The 22,480-nt window shown below is 48.5% G+C and overlaps 1 protein-coding gene across 1 annotated transcript; it reads left to right on the top strand.

Annotated features, from left to right (window-relative positions):
• Positions 1 to 4,918: 4,918 nt before the first annotated feature.
• LOC133362108 (baculoviral IAP repeat-containing protein 7-like) lies at positions 4,919 to 19,708 on the top strand. The gene is made up of 10 exons (XM_061581068.1): positions 4,919 to 4,968; positions 7,483 to 7,949; positions 12,158 to 12,858; positions 13,993 to 14,173; positions 15,427 to 15,526; positions 16,089 to 16,170; positions 17,675 to 17,726; positions 17,927 to 18,133; positions 18,857 to 18,907; positions 19,515 to 19,708. The coding sequence occupies exons 1-10, from the start codon at positions 4,919 to 4,921 to the stop codon at positions 19,706 to 19,708; spliced, it is 2,085 nt and encodes a 694-aa protein (XP_061437052.1).
• The last annotated feature ends 2,772 nt before the right edge of the window (positions 19,709 to 22,480 follow it).

The raw sequence follows: 22,480 nt of genomic DNA, 5'->3' as shown, positions 1-22,480 counted from the left end.
GGTAATATAAAAGTGTAGTTGAGTTATATTCTTGGTTCTTTCGGTAAAGTCACGTCCATAGAAATGTTTAATTAAAAAGATAACAAATTGAAAATGATAAAAGCAAAAAACCCACAATGATGACCACGTGGAAACGTCGAGCATCCAAATAGTCTCCAAACGCGCGACGTTGATTCTATAAATGTGGAGAAAATTTCACGCGACCACGGAGAGAGACACCGCAAAACTCCAAACAGACAGTAGAAGCGTCAGGGTTGGGATAGAACCCACGACCTCCTGCGTACCAGGCGAGGTAGTTAACATCTCCTAGCCACCGTGATGATGATGATGATGAGAGAGACACGCAGACTCCAAATATACAGGTGTCAGGGTCGGGATCGAACCCACGACCTCCTGCGTACCAGGCGAAGTAGCTAACATCTCCTAGCCATCGTGGTGATGATGATGAGAGAGACACGCAAACTCCAAATATACAGCAGCAGGCGTCAGGGTCGGGATGGAACCCACGACCTCCTGCGTACCAGGCGAGGTAGTTAACATCTCCTAGCCACCGTGATGATGAGAGACACGCAAACTCCAAATATACAGCAGGCGTCAGGGTCGGGATCGCACCCACGACCTCCTGCGTACCAGGCGAGGTAGTTAACATCTCCTAGCCACCGTGATGATGATGATGAGAGACACGCAGACTCACGGCTGTCAATGTACTCAACAGGCTGCAGAGAGAGCACTGCTGTTGTGCACAGGAGCACTTCTCTGGCTCCGAAGTCTAAAGTTGCCTGCCTTTCTCCGGGCCGCATTGGCCAGCGACGTGGAGCGGGGGTCAAGCAAATCTCCCCTGGATTTGAAGTTTTCGTGACTGCAAGGATTCATACTCTTGGTTCTTTCGGTAAAGTCACGTAGGTAAAAAATGAAATTAAAATTAATTAGAATCCCTGCCTCACTTGATGCAGCAAATCTGGCTGTGACGGTCCCACCTGATGACGGAGACTTGTGTTGCGTCCGAAACGTCGTGATTTTATTATTTATTAATTTTAATTTAATTTTTTACCTACATGGTGACTTTACCGAAATAACTAAAAGTACAAATCTCCCCTCTCGAGGTCAGCCTCATCCAGCAGCGGGTCGGCGAAAGGCTTCGATGAAAACCCCTACGCGTCAATTAACTCGCGTCTATTCATAGTGGCGAGGTGGGGGGGGGGAAGATGCCCCGTGTAGCCTTGACAGACTGTAGGGGCAAGTGCTGTTAGCGAGTAGCAGCAGCAGCAGCTATGAAGGCCGTCACTGTAGCTTACAAAGACAAAGATGCCCCATGTAGCCTTGACAGACTGTAGGGGCAAGTGCTGTTAGCGAGTAGCAGCAGCAGCTATGAAGGCCGTCACTGTAGCTTACAAAGACAAAGACGCCCCGTGTAGCCTTGACACTGTAGGGGCAAGTGCTGTTAGCGAGTAGCAGCAGCAGCAGCTATGAAGGCCGCCTTTGTCTCCCCAGTAACCAGCCCGTGCTGTCAAGATACACACGAATATCCACATTCACCATACATCACTCACTCGCATTCATTATATTAACAAAACTAAAATAGTATTTTTTTTACCTACGTGACTTTGCCGCATTGATGAGCAATTAGATTTTGTTCGCTTGCAAAAATTAATCGTTAAAGAATTAATAAAAATCAATAATTAATTCTTTAACGATCAATGTTGGGAGCTTGGTGAGGAGGTTGTTTAGGCCTCAGCCTCGGCGCTCGCCTGGATCTCAGGCCCGGCTCGTTGGGCCGGAGTCGCTAGGCGAGGCCGTGGTCCCCCGACGTGAGGCGAGGCCTGGTGACTACCCATCATGTCTCGCCCTCTCACGTTCACATCGGTGCACTTGCAACGATTTGTTTATGTTACTCGTGGGCCTATAAGCTTTCATTGTGACGTTGCCGTGCTTTAAACATTGTTATTTACGTTTTAATAGCGGTTCACAGACGCGAATCATTGTACCGTACACACACGGACCACGCAGCTCCTCGCGCAGGCTGTAGTAGCAGCAGCAGCTATGAAGGCAAAGACAAAGACGCCCCGTGTAGCCTGTAGTAGCAGGCTGTAGGGGCAAGTGCTGCTAGCAGAGGGGTGGGTGACCAGCACCACGCCCGGCCGCCTTTGTCTCTCTTCAAATGGAAATGTTCATACAGTTTTCGATTTAAAGCTTTCGTGACTGCAGGGATTCATCTTCTTGGTTCTTTCGGTAAAGTCACGTAGAAGGGAAATAATAAAATAATAAAAATAAAACATAATAAATTCCAATTCTCACTAAAATACAATTCTCACTAAAAACAAAACATAAAATAAAATTTGTGAGAATTGTATTTTATTATGTTTTATTTTTATTATTTTATTATTTCCCTTCTACGTGACTTTACCGAAAGAACCGAGACGATGAATTTTCATACAGTCTGCTGCGTGTCTCTCTCTCTCATCATCATCACGGTGGCTAGGAGACGTTAACTACCTCGCCTGGTACGCAGGTCGTGGGTTCAATCCCAACCCTGAGTTTTGCGGTGTCTATATGCTCTTAGGTTTTTGTCGGTAAAGTCACGTAGGTAAAAATAAAAAAATATATATTTTTTTTATTATAAATAATACAAATAAATTATAATAAAAAATATTTATTATATAAAAAAGTAGTTTTGTTATATATTTTTATTATTTGTTTCTTTTTTATAATAAAAACTATTTTTATTATTTATTTTTATTATTTATTTTTCCTACGTGACTTTTACCGAAAAAACTGAAGAGTATGAATCATTGCAGTCACGAAAGCTTCAAATCTAGACTTTGCGGTGTCTCTCCGTGGTCGCGTGAAATTTCCTCCACATTTATAGAATCAACGTCGCGCGTTTGGAGACTATTTGGCTGGTCGACGTTTTTCAAAGTGGTCATAGTTGTGGGTTTTTTGCTTTTATTATAATTATATTTTATTATTTAAATTTTCTATGGACGTGCCTTTACCGAAAGAAATAAAATTAAATTAAAAAATCTAATTAAAATACAAAAATATTCATATCTATGTGACTTTACCGAAAGAAATAAAATTAAAATCTAATTAAAATTAAAAAATTAAATTAAAATACGAAAATATTCATATCTACGTGACTTTACCGAAATAAATAAAATTTAATAAAACATTTTAAATACAAAAATATTCATATCTACGTGACTTTACCGAAAGAACCAAGAATATAACTCAACCACACTTTTACATTACCAAGGTCAGGGCCCACTGAGTGTCTGTGGCTTTGTTTCAGAAGCGACCTCGCCACAAATGACGGCTCAACGAAGTGGCTTGTAACGTGGGAATGTGCAGCTGCAAAATACCATGAAACTGCACGTTGATTCCTAAATGTGACAACGCTGGAAACTCCACGTTCCCATGACGGGGTGGGCGAGGTAGGCGAGCAGACCGAGTCTCTCCACGGCAAGAAACATGTCGACTTTCCCACCAAGTTGTCCTCATTGTATTGACCCCCACCTCACCCCATCCACCCATCCACGATTGTCTTGGGTCATCGTGAACATCGCTACCTTACGGCAGTCGTGGGTGCCACGTGGGTCAATGGCTAATCCGGGCTCATCGTGTGTTCGGGTGCGGTGCCACATGTGCGGGGAGGTTTTGTCTGGGTGATGGGCCGGCCTTGTAAATAGTTGTACAGTGATCCCTCGTTGATCGCGGTTAATGGGGACCGGAACCCCTCGCGATAGGTGACAATCCGCGAAGTAGGATTGGCCCCCTAGGAATTTCCGTATATGTGTGTGGGTACCAGAATGTTTAAAATATGTATATTTATACTTTATATATATATTTTACTTAAATCTATTTAATTATAAAATCTTAATATTATACATTCACTCTCTCTCATACGATACGTATTATGGTGTTCTACACTCACCAATGACAGTAGTATCTTGAGACTTGACTCCAGTAATGACGATGACGACGATGACAATGACGATGACGACGATGACAGACCTGTGCAGTTCGATGAATGTGGTGATGATGATGGTGTTACTGCACAGGTATAATGAGGCCTTTAATTGACCCCGCTATGCTCTCTTGTTCGCCGTGTTCTGTATATTGTGTAAATACGTATTTCGCTTAGTTCGAGTTGTTATTGTTGCTGCGTTGATGTTGGAGGTCCACGTGTAGCGTCGTCGTATATACAGGTTGGTCTGCCGAGACGGCCGAGTTTCACAAAGGGAGGGTGGGGGTGATGTAGGGACGTAAATGGCGTCCCTGGGGTGTGACTATTGTGTGGTGACGCGCTCCCTCACCAGTGTAGAGGTGGTACGTACCGCGGTGTAGCGAGCCGTCACGTTGCGGTGTCTACATCACTGTCCGTGCGTGGGGTGTCTACATCGACGTCCGCATACAGCCCCGCCCCTCGGGGGCAGGGGGGTATATAGGGCGGTGCGCGAGAGAGCTCGGGGAGTCGTTGAAGCCAGTGAAGAATGAAGACGGAGCAAGCTGGATAGGACCCTAGACCCCTTGCCCCGACGCCCTTATCAGGGCCGGGACTCTGTGTGGCTCAGTGGTGAGACCCTGGGTACTCACGGCCTGACGTCCTTATCAGGGCCGGGTTTGATGGTCCGGTGGTTGGGACCCGTACCCTGGCTAGGTCGGGTCAGATAGCCTCCCCTAGGAAGTACTCAGCCGGAGGAGCTGAGAGCGTAGCCGGTGTCAGGCACGCGTAGCCGTAGGCTGTGTTCCTAGGCTGTATAGGGTGTTATAAATAAATACGTGTTGCCTCCGTCAACTCGTCTCCTGCATAATTTACACCTGCACTCGCCTGCCGATGGGACTCTAGGGGCCTGTCACGTTGGCTCGGGTGCCATCGGGAGAGTCAGGGGAAGTGACGTGGCAAGAGGCGGGGGGGGCCATGCTCGGGGAAGGGAACAAGGATGCGGGGCCTTGGGACAGTGTGGGACGGTGAGTGTGGGGCTCGCATGGTGCACGGCAGAGGTCGCAAACGGGTTTTGATTCCTTACCCGTACCCGGCCGCACCAGGGTCGCAAATGGGTACCCGTACCCGTACCCGGCCGGGTACGGGTACGGGTAGCCGTTCCCCAGCCGTACCCGTACCCTACCGGAAATGAGTGACAAACGGTGACTCACCAGTGACTCACGGCCTACCCGTACCCTACCCGAAATGAGTGACAAACGGTGACTCACCAGTGACTCACGGCCTACCCGTACCCTACGCGAAATGAGTGACAAACGGTGACTCACCAGTGACTCACGGCCTACCCGTACCCGTACCCTACCGGAAATGAGTGACAAACGGTGACTCACCAGTGACTCACGGCCTACCCGTACCCTACCCGAAATGAGTGACAAACGGTGACTCACCAGTGACTCACGGCCTACCCGTACCCTACGCGAAATGAGTGACAAACGGTGACTCACCAGTGACTCACGGCCTACCCGTACCCTACCCGAAATGAGTGACAAACGGTGACTCACCAGTGACTCACGGCCTACCCGTACCCGTACCCTACGCGAAATGAGTGACAAACGGTGACTCACCAGTGACTCACGGCCTACCCGTACCCGGCCGCACCAGGGTCGCAAACGGGTACCCGGCTACCCGTACCCGGCCTGGTACGGGTAGCTGGGTATTGGGTAGGGTACGGGTATCGGGTACCCGGTTGCGACCTCTGGTGCACGGTCACGCCGGTGGGAGCCGAGAGTGTTGAGGCTCCGGGCGTGAAGAATCGTCCCTCCCTCTCGTTGGGGTGTAGAATAGCCTTGCCGTAGCTGTTACTGTCAAGTAAATAAAGTGTGGTGCCTCCCATCCCAGCGTGTGCCTCGTCAGACACGCGTTACACAAGGGATCGGCTGACCGGGTGGTCAACGCCAACCACTCGCATCGGCACACTCGCAGGCCAATGGCAATTTCTGGATCGGACTGCAGAAGGTCGGAATCGCACCACTAGGAGCTGGCAACAAGCAACAGCGGTCGTGGTGGGTGGATGATTTTTATTATGAACGGGTGTTGATTTACCTTGCGTCAACTCCATCATCAACATCATTAACATCGTCGCTCTTTAACTCTGTGTCTCTATGTGGATATCTCCCTGTCTCTTTCCCCATGCCTCTCTCTATCTATCTTTCTGTGTGGCCATGTATCTCTCTGTCTCTCTCCCCATGTCTCTCTCTATCTTTCTGTGTGGCCATGTATCTCTCTGTCTCTCGGTGTCTCTGTGTCTCTCTGTGTCTCTCTCTGTCTCTCTCTGTCTCTCTGTGTGCATGTCTCTCTCTGTCTCTCTGTGTCTCTCTCTCTGTGTCTCTCTGTGTCTGTCTCTCTCTCTGTGTCTGTCTCTCTGTGTCTCTCTGTCTGTCTCTCTGTAGTTCTCCCCATCTCTTTCCCCATGTCTCTCCGTCTCCAACTCTCTCTGTGTTTCTCCGTGTCTCTCTCTGTCTCCTTGTCTGTGTCTATCTCGCTTTTGGGTTTGAGCAATCGATGTCCCGCAGAGGGCGGTGGAAATGATAAAACAATATTTTTTTACAATGAACATGAAGTAACTACATTTGAACATCCCGACATCGAGTTACAGTTTGTAAATTAATTCTCAAATGACGATTCTCGCGACGCGTCAGCACATGGCGCATACACGCACAATCGTCGTGTACGGCAAACGAATGACCAATCCTCTTCAAGTCAAAATATTTAAATATGATCGCCCGTGAAGAACCAACGGTGAACGAGCAGTTAGCGATGAACCCCCCGGCAACGTGGCTCAGTGGGAAAGGGGGCCAGGTTCAATCCCTGATTGGGGTCGTGACTCAGCCCATCATCATCATCATCACAACTAAAGTGAGGGAAGTGAACCTGCAGTGCACCACAGCCACCTCGCTCCGTTCCTCTCACACATCCCACCCTCTCTCCTTCATTTCTACCCCCCGCCTCCCCCGCTCACCCTTTCCTTTCATCACCCGATGTCCATCTCATTCTCTACCTCCATCCCTCTCCTGCCCTCCCTCTCCCTCACGGTTCCTAAACGGAACGATTCTCCCCCAAAATCTCAACAGACCCCTCTCCCTCCCCCTCTCCACCCCCTCTCCCTGTCCACCCCCTCTCCCTCCCTCCCCCTATCCACCCCCTCTCCCTCCCTCCCCCTCTCCCACTCTCCCTCCCTCCCTCCCCCTCTCCACCCCCTCTCCCTCACGGTTCCTAAACGGAATGATTCTCCCCCAAAATCTCAACAGACCCCTCTCCCTCCCTCCCTCTCCACCCCCTCTGCCTCCCTCTCCCTGTCCACCCCCTCTCCCACTCTCCCCCTCTCCACCCCCTCCCTCCCCCTCCCCTCCCTCCCCCCCTCTCCCACCCCCCTCCTCCCCCTCTCCACCCTCCCCCTCCCCGGCTGGCAATATCCTCCCCACAAGTCCGAGTGCCCCTCTCTCTCCCCGCCGGTCCCTTATGGGCACAACCCTTCCCGGCAGCCCCACGGCGCCCACGGCTTCGGCGATCCGCCGCAACCATCGTCTCTGCTCCGCCACCTCGGGCCGCCCCCCCTCCACGTCCCGCCGGCCGCCCTCTCTCGCCCTCCCCGCCGCTCGCCTCGTCGCCTCCATCGCCCTCCGCACCTCCCTGTCGAGCGACCTCTCGTTGTCCCTCGCGATCGCATCGTTTCTTGTCCGCCAGTCGCCGACCCTCCGATCGGCCCGCCTCGTTGTGCCCGCCTCTCTGGCCCACGCAGGCCTCCTGCCCGCCGCGAGCCTCTCTCTCCCCACCGCCACTCGTCCCGCCGTGGCATTCAGCGGCCTGCCGGGTCTCTCCGCGTCGGGCACCGCCATCTCCACGTCACTCCCGCTGGGCACCGTCCGGCTCACCGACCTCTGCACGGGAACCTCTCTCCGCCACTGGAGCCCGTCTGCGGTCAGCATCTCTCGGGCCTCCTCCCTGCCGCGTCCTCTCCTCGCTGCTCCTCCTGCTCCTCCCCTCACTCCCCTCTCCATGGCTCTTCTCTGGATGTCACAACCATCGCCATCATCATCAGAACACACAGATACACGCACACAGATACATACACACGCACACACACAGATACACGCACAGATACACGCACACACACAGATACACACACACAGATACACGCACACACACAGATACACACACACAGATACACGCACACACACAGATACACACACACAGATACACACACACAGATACACACACACAGATACACCCACACACACAGATACACACACACAGATACACGCACACACACAGATACACACACACAGATACACACACACAGATACACACACACAGATACACACAGCTGTATGTTAATTAAAAAGTCACTTTAATAAACACCCCACCCCACATCTCTCCCCCACATCTCTCACCTCTCCCCCATCTCCCCCCCATCTCCCCTCCATCTCTCACCTCTCTCCCCCATCTCCCCCTCATCCCTCCCCCCATCTCCCTCCCCATCTCCCCCCCCCCATCTCACTCACCCACCCACTTACTCACCCACACGCTCACTCACCCACTCACCCGCCCACTCACTCACTCATCCGCTCACCCACCCAATCACTCACCCACCCACTCACCCACCCACTCACTCACCCACCCACTCACTCACCCACTCACTCACTCACCCACTCACTCACCCACTCACTCACTCACTCACCCGCTCACTCACTCACCCACTCACTCCCCCACTCACTCACCCGGCCACTCACTCACTCACCCACTCACTCACCCACTCACTCACTCACCCACTCACTCCCCCACTCACTCACCCGGCCACTCACTCACTCACCCGCTCACCCACCCACTCACTCACCCACCCACTCACCCACACGCTCACTCACCCACTCACCCGCCCACTCGCCCACTCGCCCACTCACTCGCCCACTCGCCCACCCACACACTCACTCACCCACCCACTCACTCACCCACCCACTCACTCACCCACTCACTCACCCACCCACTCACTCACCCGCCCACTTACCCACACGCTCACTCCCCCGCTCACTCGCCCGCTCACTCGCCCGCCCACTCGCCCGCCCACTCGCCCACCCGCCCGCTCACCCGCCCACCCGCCCACTCACCCGCCCACCCGCCCGCTCACCCGCCCACCCGCCCACTCACCCGCCCACCCGCCCACTCACCCGCCCACCCACCCACCCACCCACTCACTCACCCGCTCACCCACCCACTCACCCACTCACTCACCCACTCACCCACTCACTCACCCACTCACTCACTCACTCACCCACCCACCCACCCACTCACCCACCCACTCACCCACCCACTCGCCCACCCACCCACTCACCCGCCCACCCACCCGCCCACCCGCCCACTCACCCGCCCACCCGCCCACTCACCCGCCCACCCACCCACCCACTCACCCGCTCACCCACCCACCCACTCACCCACTCACCCACCCACCCACTCACCCGCTCACTCACCAACCACCCCACTCACTCACCCACTCACCCACTCACCCACTCACTCACCCGCTCACCCACCCACCCACTCACCCACCCACCCACTCACCCCGCTCACCCACCCACCCGCTCACCCACCCACCCACCCACTCACCCACTCACCCGCCCACCCACCCACCCACTCACCCGCTCACCCACCCACCCACCCACTCACCCACCCACTCACCCGCTCACTCACCCACCCACCCACTCACTCACCCACTCACCCACTCACTCACCCACTCACCCGCTCACCCACCCACCCACCCACTCACCCACCCCACCACTCACCCGCTCACCCACCCACTCACCCACCTCACTCACCCACCCCACCCACTCACTCACCCACTCACCCACTCACTCACCCACTCACCCGCTCACTCACCCACCCACCCACCCACTCACCCACCCACCCACTCACCCGCTCACCCACCCACTCACCCACTCACTCACCCCACCCACTCACCCACTCACCACTCACCCACTCACTCACCCACTCACCCGCTCACCCACCCACCCACCCACTCACCCACCCACCCACTCACCCGCTCACCCACCCACTCACCCGCTCACCCACCCACTCACCCGCTCACTCACCCACCCACCCACTCACTCACCCACCCACCCACTCACTCACCCACCCACCCACCCACTCACTCACCCACCCACCCACCCACTCACTCACCCACCCACCCACCCACTCACCCACTCACCCGCTCACTCACCCACTCACTCGCTCACCCACCCACCCACCCACTCACTCACCCACCCACCCACCCACTCACCCACTCACCCGCTCATTCATCCACTCACCCACCCACCCACTCACCCACTCACCCACTCACCCGCTCACTCATCCACTCAGAAGACCAGAATCCACCGCGTCTTCCGGAAGACGCCTCCTGCCACTGAAACAACAACGGGCGGCAGAGACTTCGGGGAATTCCCAGCGACTCGTGAAGGAAATCGTGAGACGAGAAGAGAGAGACGATAGACCTCGCTGGGAGGTGTAACAACAGCAGCAGCAGAAACAACAACCACAACAACAACAGTCCCACGTGTGCACACACACGGACATCGACGCTTCGCTCAGCGTGAGTTTGGGCCTAGTGGGTCGCACACGTGGCTGTGTGTCTGTGTGTGTGGTGTGTGACTGTGTGTGTGGTGTGTGACTGTGTGTCTGTGTGTGTGGTGTGTGACTGTGTGTGTGGTGTGTGACTGTGTGTGGTGTGTGTGACTGTGTGTGTGACTGTGTGTGTGTCTGTGTGTGTGGTGTGTGACTGTGTGGTGTGGTGTGTGACTGTGTGTCTGTGTGTGGTGTGTGTCTGTGTGTGTGAGACAACATATCACTTGTCAACACACTTGTTGTTCTGGCATGAGGTATTCCAACGGCTGTAATGTAATTTTGGGGCGCTGCTGATTCCAAATCTGGCATCAGTTTTTGTCTATCACAGCAGGTTTTTGAGATATCAAATATTGCATTTTCGATAAAAACTGCGGAAGAGAAATATTACATATAAAATTATATTATCAACACACCATCCTAAAAATACAGCACCGTATTTTAACACTAAAGCAGTCACTGACTCGCAACAACTTGCAATCATAAGTGACAGAGTTAATTTCGGGTAAAATCAATGAAAACGGGGTATGCCGATAGCATAAAAATGAGATGTGATGGAGCAAATCTGAGATCAGATTTGGAATCGGCACCCTGAAATTAGTCTAGAACAGCTGCAAAAGTCCAGGCCAGAAAAAAATGTTTTTTTGTTGTTGACCAGTGTAATTAATGAATGTTCAAATATTACTCCTGTAATCTTAAAAAGAATCCTAAATTATTTTCGAAACAGAATTCATGCGTGCATTAACGTTAATGGAATTCAGTTTGAACATTTGTTAAAGTATATTAAATTACCCTTTGTGATTTATTAAATAAATATCACCCCGTATATTTCATTTTTAGGTGGTGATATTGACTGTTTATTTTTTGTAAACGTTTAGCAGGTTGAGTTATAAAGGGTAGCACTCAAAGCCTTACAGAAACCACGGAAACAATTATGGGAAAACAGAATATTTAAAGTGACTGAAACATATCTGTTTTACACCATTGGAACCGCATTTGCCAGTAAAAAATATGATAATTGTTTTTTTACCCTTCTATCTGGCAACAAACCTGCAACTTGTTTTACAAGGAGTCATGTTTGCATAGACCACAATACCTGCAGCCATAATGCAAACAAAAAACATAACTCTGATAATATAAAGGCGTCATCTGGTTGGACCAGATGACGCCTTTTGGCATTGGAACCTCATTTGCCAGTAAAAAAAAACAATTATATTTTTTACTGGCAAATGAGGTTCCAATGGTGTAAATACTTACCCCGAGCTCTCATACTCTGATGGTGCATTGTCTTTGAGTTGTACGCCTTTTGGTGTCGTTTGGTCCAACCCATGTGAGACTAGGCTCTAAGGAAAGCTGTCTCGGGTGTGGGCCAATCAACTTCAAGGACAGTGCATACATTATCAGAGTTGTGTTTTTTTGTTTGCATTATGACTGCAGGTATTGTGGTCTATGCAAACATGACTCCTTGTAAAAAAGGTGTCAGTTTTGTTGCCAGATAGAAGGGTAAAAAAACAATGATCATATCTGTTTTAATTACTTGTTTTCCATGTTTAGGAGTTCTCAAAGTGAAGAAAGGAGGCATGGCATTTTCCATCGACGACCTTTCAAAACGCATGTATCGCCTTGGCCGGTTTGTCAATTGCCCATCAAACTTAGAGCCACTGATACAGGACCTGGTCAAAGCTGGATTTTTCTACACTGGAAAGGAAGACAAGGTGGAATGCTTCTCGTGCAAAGGAGTGATCGGTAATTGGAAGTCAGGTGACTCGGCCATTGCAAAGCATTTCCAGAGTTTTCCAAATTGTACATTTGCTCGGTCGTTGGCACAAGCTACAGATGCTCAGACCTCCGCTGGAGCATCTGTACCAAGACATGTGGTGGCGGCTACCAACAACGCATCCGAAATCACCCATCATCACTCTCTGAACGAACCACCTCTGCAAAACTCTCCAACTTCCTTGCCACACGTGGAGGCAGGGGCACCATCGAATTCAGAGATGCGCGTCGAAGCAAACAGGCTGCTGTCATTCTCCACGTGGCCAGAGTCATCTCCTGTCCGGCCGGCGGACTTGGCACGGGCCGGACTGTACTACTTGGGTCCCAGCGACCGGGTGAGGTGCTTCTATTGCTGCGGCGTCATGTCTCACTGGGAGGAGGGAGATGTCCCTGTCAAGGAGCACCAGCGACATTTCTCCACCTGTGCTTTCGTGATGGGCTGCAGCGACACCGGTAACATCCCACTCGCTCAGGCCCAGGTGGGTGTTGCTAAATGGTCTTGTGGATGTCTTCTTCTTCTTGGTTCTTTCGGTAAAGTCACCACGTGGAAGGAAAATAATAAAAATTAAACATAATGAAATAATTCTCACGACGTTTCGGCCACAACGCAAGCAGCCGTCCTCAGGTGAAGAGCAGGTCTGTCGGGAAGACAGCGTCTGAATGAAACACCACCAGGCTTGGCAGCGTATATTTAAGCTGGGTTGGAGGGGGAAGAGCGCCTTGACAAAGGAATTTGCATATCAAGAGGAATTTAGCATATTTATGTGGATGCTTCTCAATTAATTAAAGATGTTTGCCTATAACCATATTCTCTGCGTTATAAGATGCACTATCTTTCCTGTACTTAAAAGCAATACGTTGAGGGTGCATTTTGTAATTAGGTATGTGGCCTTTATTTCTGCCATGGCCACTTGAATCATGTGTAACCAGATCTCAATACTTTTATTGGCACCGGGCACGGTCAATACCTTACTTTGCATTACCCAGCATGTCTTTTACATTTATCCTTCAAAATGACCACGACATTTGGGGCATGTCTTGCTTTGTGTTTATAGGCACCCTACTGATTTTTTATAACTCTTTTCCCAACACGTCAGTGAATATTGTGATAGCCATGCCTCCGTACCTTACAGAGGAGAGTGATAAAGGAATTTTTCCATACTATTTAGTGGGGTTTTTATAAGGGGATCACCCTGTACTTTGTTGAATCTAGATGACATTTCTAGATTTGAAGCTTTCGTGACTGCAAGGATTCATATTCTTGGGTTTTTTCGGTAAAGTCACGTAGGTAAAAAATAAAATAAAAATCACGACGTTTCGGAGGCAACACAAGCCTCCGTCTTCAGGTGGAACCGTCACAGCACGCTTGCTGTATCAAGTGAAAAAAAATAAAATTAAAACAGCTATCGTGCTGTGACGGTTCCACCTGAAGACGGAGGCTTGTGTTGCCTCCGAAACGTCGTGATTTTTATTTTAATTAAAAAATTTTACCTACGTGACTTTACCGAAAAAACCCAAGAATATAGATGACATTTCTTGACAAAAAGTACTGAACGTCAAGAAGAACGTTACATTTGATGAGTAATTCTGTTCTTTTTCGGGTGCTTTTCTAGCAGGCCTCATTTTTGCCGGACACTCAAAGCCGTGCGCGTTCTGCATCTCCTATGGCGAGGACGCGGGCCAGAAATCCAAAAATGCATTTGATGGTGGCCCGGCTTGCAACCTACCAGGCCTGGCCATCCACTGCCAATGTAGCTGCCCATTCACTCGCAATTGCTGGCTTCTATTACACCGGTATGGCAAGAGCATTCTCTGTGAGGTGTAAATGTGTGGTCCTAACCTTTTTTTTTAAACCAAAGGTCAAGACCCCCTTCCCTGCCAGCAAACAGCGCTACCCGCCGTAGCGACCCATTCCATGTTATTACATCACCCCCCCCCCCCCCTGTGAAAAAAACAGCCGTCCCGGCTGACCTCCACACCTCGCGTAGCAGGACAATGAACACAACAACAGCAGCAGCAACCATCGTCCCACTCGCGAGCTAATTAACAATAACAATTAATAACCGGAACGATAAAAAAATAATCGCGTACGCACGCCAATAACCCGGCCACCAAGAATATACAAAACGACCGTCAGCATGCCGCAGCCTGTGAACACGGGAAGGACCTCGGTTCAAGCGACAGCCACGGCCCGGCTCGCGTCTGCAACTACCCGCCAGACGGTGTTGGAGTAAACAGGACGACGGGAAGGGGTGGGTTATTTGAACCGAACAGTTTTGGAACGGGTCCTGGTCGCCGAGCCCCCAGGCGGGGCAAGAATGGGCTTCCTGGCAGAGGTCGCAACCGGGTACCCGATACCTGTACCCTACCCGATACCCGTACCCTACCCGATACCCGGCTACCCGTACCCGGCCAGGTACGGGTAGCCGTTTGCGACCCTGGTGCGGCCTGGTATGGGTACGGGTAGGCCGCGAGTCACTGGTGAGTCACCGTTTGTTACTCATTTCCCAACGTCTTGTCTCTTCTCACAATTAAAGTTCCTAGAATCAACCCACCCGTGCCTGCAACATGGCTTCATCCCAGAGGTCGCAATCGGGTACCCATCCTCGTATCCTCCCCGATACCCGGCCCGGGTACGGGTAGCCAGGTATCGGGTAGGGTAAGGGTACCCATTTGCGACCCTGGTGCGGCCGGGTACGGGTAAGGAATCAAAAGCAGTTTGCGACCTCTGCTTCCTGGGGATGACTATCAAATGGCCCAACGGGTGCTGCCCCTCCCGGGAAGAAGATGGAACGGGGAGGAGAAGAAGCGGGTGGCGGTCGTTCTGTCCTCTCTGGCTCGCCTGTGGACGGCGCCGCTGGCGGTCCCACGGCAGAGGTCGCAAACGGGTTTTGATTCCTTACCCATACCCGTACCCGGCCGCACCAGGGTCGCAAACGGGTACCCGTACCCGGCCGGGTACGGGTAGCCGGGTATCGGGTAGGGTACGGGTATCGGGTACCCGGTTGCGACCTCTGGTACAGCAATAACGTGTGCGTGTTCGTTAGGTGATGGAGACAATGTGAAGTGCTTCCACTGTGACGGTGGCTTACGCAGCTGGGAACGAGGAGACAACCCTTGGTATGAACATGGCAAGTGGTTTCCCAGGTAACGCACTCAGCACCTGCTGATGTCACCTGCTGTGCGGTGACGTCAGTACCAGATGGACACCATTGGAACCTCATTTGCCAGTAAAAAATATGATAATTGTTTTTTTTACCCTTCTATCTGACAACAAAACTGACATCTTTAAAAAAAAACAATTATATTTTGCTACTGGCAAATGAGGTTCCAAAGGTGTAAATGCTTACCCCGAGCTCTCATACTCTGTCTTTGAGTTGTGCGCCTTTTGGTGTCATCTGGTCCAACCCATGTGAGACTAGGCTCTAAGGAAAGCTGTCTCGGGTGTGGACCAATCAACTTCAAGGACAGTGCGTACATTATCAGAGTTGTGTTTTTTTTTGCATTATGACTGCAGGTATTGTGGTCTATGCAAACATGACTCCTTGTAGAAAAGGTGTCAGTTTTGTTGCCAGATAGAAGGGTAAAAAAACATACTCGAGCAACACGATGGCTGTCAGAGCTGACAAGGGGCTTGAAGTGAACACACTTTGATGTTGAATCGCAAATGACGACTGCTTTGCTGACATCTCTGCTATGTTCTCTACAGATGTGCATTTCTTTTACAACAGAAGGGTGAAGCTTTCGTTAATGAAATAATGATGCAGCATCCACGGTTGTCAGAACTTATGGTAATGTACACTTGTTTTGTTGAGTATTATATAATGTACTTACATTAAAAACACAGTTCCCGTTGGCCTTAAATGTAGTAAAAATGCATTTGTCTGAGCCAACTTTCGTTTCTTGTAGTTGATGTAGATTTATGTTTATACGGTATTTAAAAAAAATTTTTAGGTGATTGGGTTTGCTCTGAATTCTGTTTGTTATTTTGAAGCTTTTGGTGTGTCATTGTTTTGCGCTGATTTCAATGTATTCATTCTGTTCTGATTTCTATTGGCTTCGATGTATGTCATTTACGCGATTGCTTTTGTCATTTTGGTGACCTAGGCCAATGAGTTCTCAGCTGTTAAACAAAATAGACTAAAGTTAAACTAAGCAGTACCTTTAGTAAAACTTCCCTCCCTTTATTACTGCTAATCCTTCATAATACACTACGAGCATAATATGACTTTGAGACCCCCTACCGCCTACACATTCCACAAGGAGTGACTCACCCCATATCTGCATTTGTCATCAACATGCTAAATTCGCCTGTTGATATGTAAACTCCTTTGTCAAGGCGCTCTCCTCCTCCCACCCAGCTTAAATACGCTGCCAAGCTTAGCAGTGTTCATTAGGACGCTGTCTTTCCGACAGCTGTTCTTCACCTGAGGACGGCTGCTTGCATTGTGGCCGAAACGCCGTGATAATGTTATTGTTTTATTTTTATTATTTTATTATTTCCCTTGTACGTGACTTTACCGAAAGAACCAAGAATATTAAACTAAGCATGTGTAACGGGTTCCGGAGACACTTGTAGAGGTAACTTCTTTATTACAATACAACACTCCAACCTTTCAACTCTCCAACAGTCCTGATACTCTGTTACAGCCTAGGTACACAGCCTAGCTACACAGCCTAGATACTCTACTCTGGCTACGCTCTGGAAGGTCGTAGAACCAGGAGTTCCAGAGTCCCACCACTGGCTCTCACAGCATCCCAGGGTCTTCCGATGGCTGGTCGTGGGTCTTGGGTCTTGAGTTACAACTGGGCCCCGATCGTCCAGGGAGCTCTCCTTTTATGCCTAGTCCAACGAGGGGTGGGGCCGTGTGCGCCACCAGACATCCCACAGAGCACACACAGCCCCCCCCCCCGTTGGCGGCGCCCAGGGGATTAAGCGCCTGGGAACTCAACGCCTGGCGCCCAGAGGCTTAAGCGTCTGGACCCCCTGGGAACCCAGCGCCTGGCGCCCAGAGGCTTAAGCGTCTGGACTCGCCTGGGATCCCAGAGCCCCCAGCAGCCCCTCCCTTCTTATGTCACTACACATGCAACAGAAATGCTGTAAATCACTCAGTGTAAGAATATACAATATTTGGTTGGTTACCAATATGCTTCATTGTAAATAGAGCCGAGAATAACGGGCAAAGTTGTGATTTTTACTTTTAGAAAGCATGGCTTGTACCATTTATATATATTTTTATTTGTGTAACACCAGTGATCCAAATGCTTTTAATTGACAAGATCCTGCTTTTTTAGGATGAGGTATTCAGACAGAGATCACAGAATGCAGCAGCACAATATGTGAATGGTAAGGTGATATATTTTTGTACACAACAGGATTGTCATGTTTTTATATTCATTTGTGCCAAAATGTGTACATCTGTGCATCTCACAAGGCTATCCTTACAACACATTTGAACTCTTTATCCAAAGTGCACGTTTAATGTTTGGTCGTTTTTTTTAAATCCGCTAATTGCATGTTTTTGCAAGCGTCGTCTTTGCGTGCAGGCATCGGCTGCGCTGATGAGACCTTGATGAAGAGCGATGTGGTCAAGGGTGTGCTTGAGATGGGCTTCCTTGCACCGGTGGTGGAATCTCTGGTGCGCACTCGCTACCTCACTAAGGGGGAGACGTACAGCTCTGTCGTTGAGCTCGTCAAAGACCTGCTTAATGCAGAAGAAGAATCCCCGAAGAAATCCGCAAATTACGTTCAGGGTACATACTCAGCAACAGAAACTGAACTTGCAATTTCCATTTGCCTGTAATTTTGTTGCTGATTAAATTGAGGAAAATACGGATAGTCATTGTGTGGTACACATCATAGCAGGCGAACGGGTGTCGTGTTTTTGATTGATCAGATAGGTATGTCAAGGCATAATTGTATTATAGATAACACTGGTCAACAACAACAAAAAAAAATTCTGGCCTGGACTTTTGCAGCTGTTCTAGACTAATTCCAGGGTGCTGATTCCAAATCTGATCTCAAATTTGCTCCATCACATCTCATTTTTATGTTATCGGCATACCCCATTTTCATTGATTATACCCGAAATTAACTCTGTCACTTATGATTGCAAGTTGTTGCGAGTCAGTGACTGTTTTAGTGTTAAAATATGGTGCTGTATTTTTAGGATAGTGTGTTGATAATATCATTTTATGTAGATATCCACATCTATTTAATATTTTTCTTCTGCAGTTTTCATTGAAAATGCAATATTTTATATCTCAAAAACCTGACGTGATAGACACAAACTGATGCCAGATTTGGAATCAGCAGCGCCCCAAAATTACATTACAGCCGTTGGAATACCTTATGCCAGAAAAAGTGTGTTGACCAGTGTAATATACCATACTGAAAACCAGTACTCGGCTCAGCTTTATGCGAACATGGTTGTGATTGCCTATGTTGAACGTGCCGTGTGGATGTATCTTCAACAGAACAACAGAAGCCTGCTGCTGCTGAGAAAAAGGAACTAAAAAATGAAGAATGTAAATATTCCATTCCAGAAATTATACAAATACATTCTTTGGTTCTTTCGGTAAAGTCACGTTTAAAGATAAAATAATAAATTGAATAATAGCATAATGCGACGTTTCGATTGCAACACAAGCAATCATCATTAGGTATAAAAGAAATAGCAACACAAATCTCAAGAATTGTTCTCTCTCTGTGTATCTTTGTGATATCTGGCTGCTTATATGTCTGTCTATAGTTTTCTGGTTAGATTTTATGTCGCTATTTCTTTTATACCTGATGATGATTGCTTGTGTTGCAATCGAAACGTCGTAGTATGCTATTATTTAATTTATTATTTTATCCTTATACGTGACTTTACCGAAAGAACCAAAGAATAATTCCTGCAGTCACGAAAGCTCCAAAATTAAGATTATACAAATACATTTATGATGGTTATGTAATTAATCTCGAGAATTGATTTACCAACAATGTAGCCCTGTCATTGGATCGTCGGTATTATTCCAAGTTACTTTACAGTTGCTATTAGTCGTCGTCATTAATATGCACGTAGGCTCTTAATGATCAACCATCGTTTGTGAAAAGCTGAAAGTGTGCGTACTTGTGTGCTCTCCGTGGTAGCGCTGCTGCTGGAACAGGAGCTCAAGCGGCTACAGGAACAGCACACGTGCAAGGTGTGCATGGACAAGGACGTGTCCGTTGTGTTCGTGCCGTGCGGGCATCTCGTCGTGTGTCAGGACTGCGCCGTCTCTCTGGGCAAGTGCCCCATCTGCCGCGCGGTTGTCAGAGGGACAATTCGTACGTTTATGTCGTAGGCAGATGGGCAAGTAAAACAATATATACATGGAGACTGTCTCTATGCAATTTATGAATGAAGTGTATTTACATACCTTATCATTTATTACATAATAAAAAAATAAGAAAAATTATAACAATTAAATAGTACAATTCTCACGACGTTTCGGCCACAACGCAAGCAGCCGTCCTCAGGTGAAGAACAGGTCTGTCGGAAAGACAGCGTCTGAATGAACACCACCAAGCTTGGCAGCAATATATACGCTGCCAAGCTTGGTGGTGTTCATTCAGACGCTGCAGCGTTGTGGCCGAAACGTCGTGAGAATTGTATTATTTTTTTAAATGTAATAAATGATAAGGTATGTTAATACACTTTATTCATAAAAGCATATATATAACGTCGTGAGCATTGTATTTTATTATGTTTTATTTTATTTTTATTATTTCCCTTCTACGTGACTTTACCGAAAGAACCAAGAAGATGAATCCCTGCAGTCACGAAAGCTTTAAATCGAAAAGGTTTCTAAGGTAATTTTGGGGTGCTGATTCCAAATCTGGCATCAGTTTTTGTCTATCACGTGAGGTTTTTGAGATATCAAATATTGCATTTTCAATAAAAACTGCGGAAGAAAAATATTAAATAAATGTGGATATCTACATAAAATGATATTATCAACACACTCTGCTAAAAATACAGCACCATATTTTAACACTAAAGCAGTCACTGACTCGCAACAACTTGCAATCATAAGTGACAGAGTTAACTTCGGGTAAAATCAATGAAAATGGGGTATGCCGATAGCATAAAATGAGATGTGATGGAGCAAATCTGAGATCAGATTTGGAATCGGCAAATTAGTCTAGAACAGCTGCAAAAGTCCAGGCCAGAAAACAAAGTTTGTTTTGTTGTTGACCAGTGTTACTTAACCAAGCCATGGCTGCTTGAGATATATTGCTGCAAATACGTAAATACGGACGATCAAATTGGCCACCCCCAAAGAACAAATTAGAATGTACACCGTAACCCAAGCTATCAAACCATGGGTTGCTGTATCATTTGATATTTCTAGAATTTAGGAGACGCAGATTCCGAATCTCAGGAAGAGTTTATGGTGCATATGCCATTGCTTTGAGGTGCAATTGATATTGTTGGTTTGTTTAAAAATTGTCCATTGACTTTTCCCCCCTTTCATGACAAATTCTGCACCACGTAATCAGACGGTCAACCCACGCGAAGACAAAATAATGTTGCAGCTGTAAGTAGCAAATACGAACGGTTACGAGCGACGAAAACCACTTCGGTTAACCGTCATAATTCTAAACAGTCGTAATGTTTATTTGTAAAAAATATATAAAAATACAACGAAACTTTTTTTCCCCTAAAATAAAACTCTAAACTAGTGGGTCACTAGTGTAACAAGCAGGCCACGTGACCTCGTGCAAATTGCATTTGTGTTTGCACTGTGGGACAAACCAAATACTCACAAGAAATTTCACGTAAATAAAATATTTTACAAAAACAACTATTTGAACAAACCCCCGTGGCCAAAACTTTGACATTATTTCACGTCTCCCAACCAGCACAGACTTGTTTGCACTGTAGCACCCATCCAAATAAACCCTGAAATGCAAAAACATTTGTACAAATTACTTTTTTTTTCAAACTTTAACGATCACAGCAGAGATTTTCAAAAATGTTCAAGCCATTTTCTCCAATGTTAATAATAGCCAACGTATTCATGCTAAATGCTAAACATTATTACTCTTTTGCAAGCAGAACGATACACAACCCGATACAGCATGTTGTCAACCTACAATTGCATTGGCGATTATTGCTCACGAAGCGCTGTTGAGGACACACGTGTAAATGCGTCGGTTACGTAACATCAGCAGTGACGAATGGAAACGCGATGACGGTGACGACGATGGGAATCTACCGATCGTATCAACGATTACAATCCTGACGGCGAGGATGATGATGATGATGATCATGGATCAATGATCCTCACCGTCCCCGGGGCAAAACCTGGGCTGGACACGGCAGCTGCCGGAGTGTCGGGCAGTCCTGCCCATGGGGGTCAGTGGGGGGGCAACTCTTGTTCACACCGAGGCAAAAGTCAATTACACATCAGAGCCCATCCATCAGCTCATTCCAGGCAGGCAGTGACGTCGCATTCCTAGCGAAGGGTCCCCTCGTTGAAGCTCGCTCCGTCGCTCCTTGAATTGAGGCTTGGGGGGGAGCTTGGACGAGTGGCGAGATGAGCGACAAGAGGCCTTAGGGAGTGGTCCACACCATTGTGGCTCCTCCAATAGAAAAACAATGTCCGCTGGTTCAACCGTGACGTATCAAAGTTCACAACGGTTGACACTTGTACATGTGCCAGAGGTCGCAAGCGGGTTTTGATTCCTTAACAGAAATCAAAGTGTCACCATTGTCAAATACACACTTGACGGTTCTCATCGCAATCGAAGGACCTCGAGGGCGGAAATTACACATTTATTGGCAGGCACCGGTCTCTGCATAGGATGCCTATTCTATTTAGGATGTATAGCAAGGTTGGCTACGTACTGTGCGAAAGAAGTTCAATATACACACATGAGGATTATAATAATCATACGAGAATAACGTGAATAATTTTGTCCGGAATAGCCTCCTTGAGTCTCAAGATATTTGTGTTGAGAATACTGCATTGGGATGCTGCGATGACATTAACAAGTGCCTGGAGAAGCTTCCTGACCCTCACGTTTCACGGTCGTCCCTTCTTCACGCTTCACCGTCACTCCCGGCCACG

This window comes from Lethenteron reissneri, unplaced genomic scaffold (genome assembly GCF_015708825.2).
Source record: "Lethenteron reissneri isolate LAM-NWPU_2019-01 unplaced genomic scaffold, ASM1570882v1 scaffold_1373, whole genome shotgun sequence".
NCBI classification, from domain to species: Eukaryota; Metazoa; Chordata; class Hyperoartia; order Petromyzontiformes; family Petromyzontidae; genus Lethenteron; species Lethenteron reissneri.
Note: the sequence above shows the minus strand (reverse complement) of the source record. Positions and strands in the feature narration are given on the sequence as shown.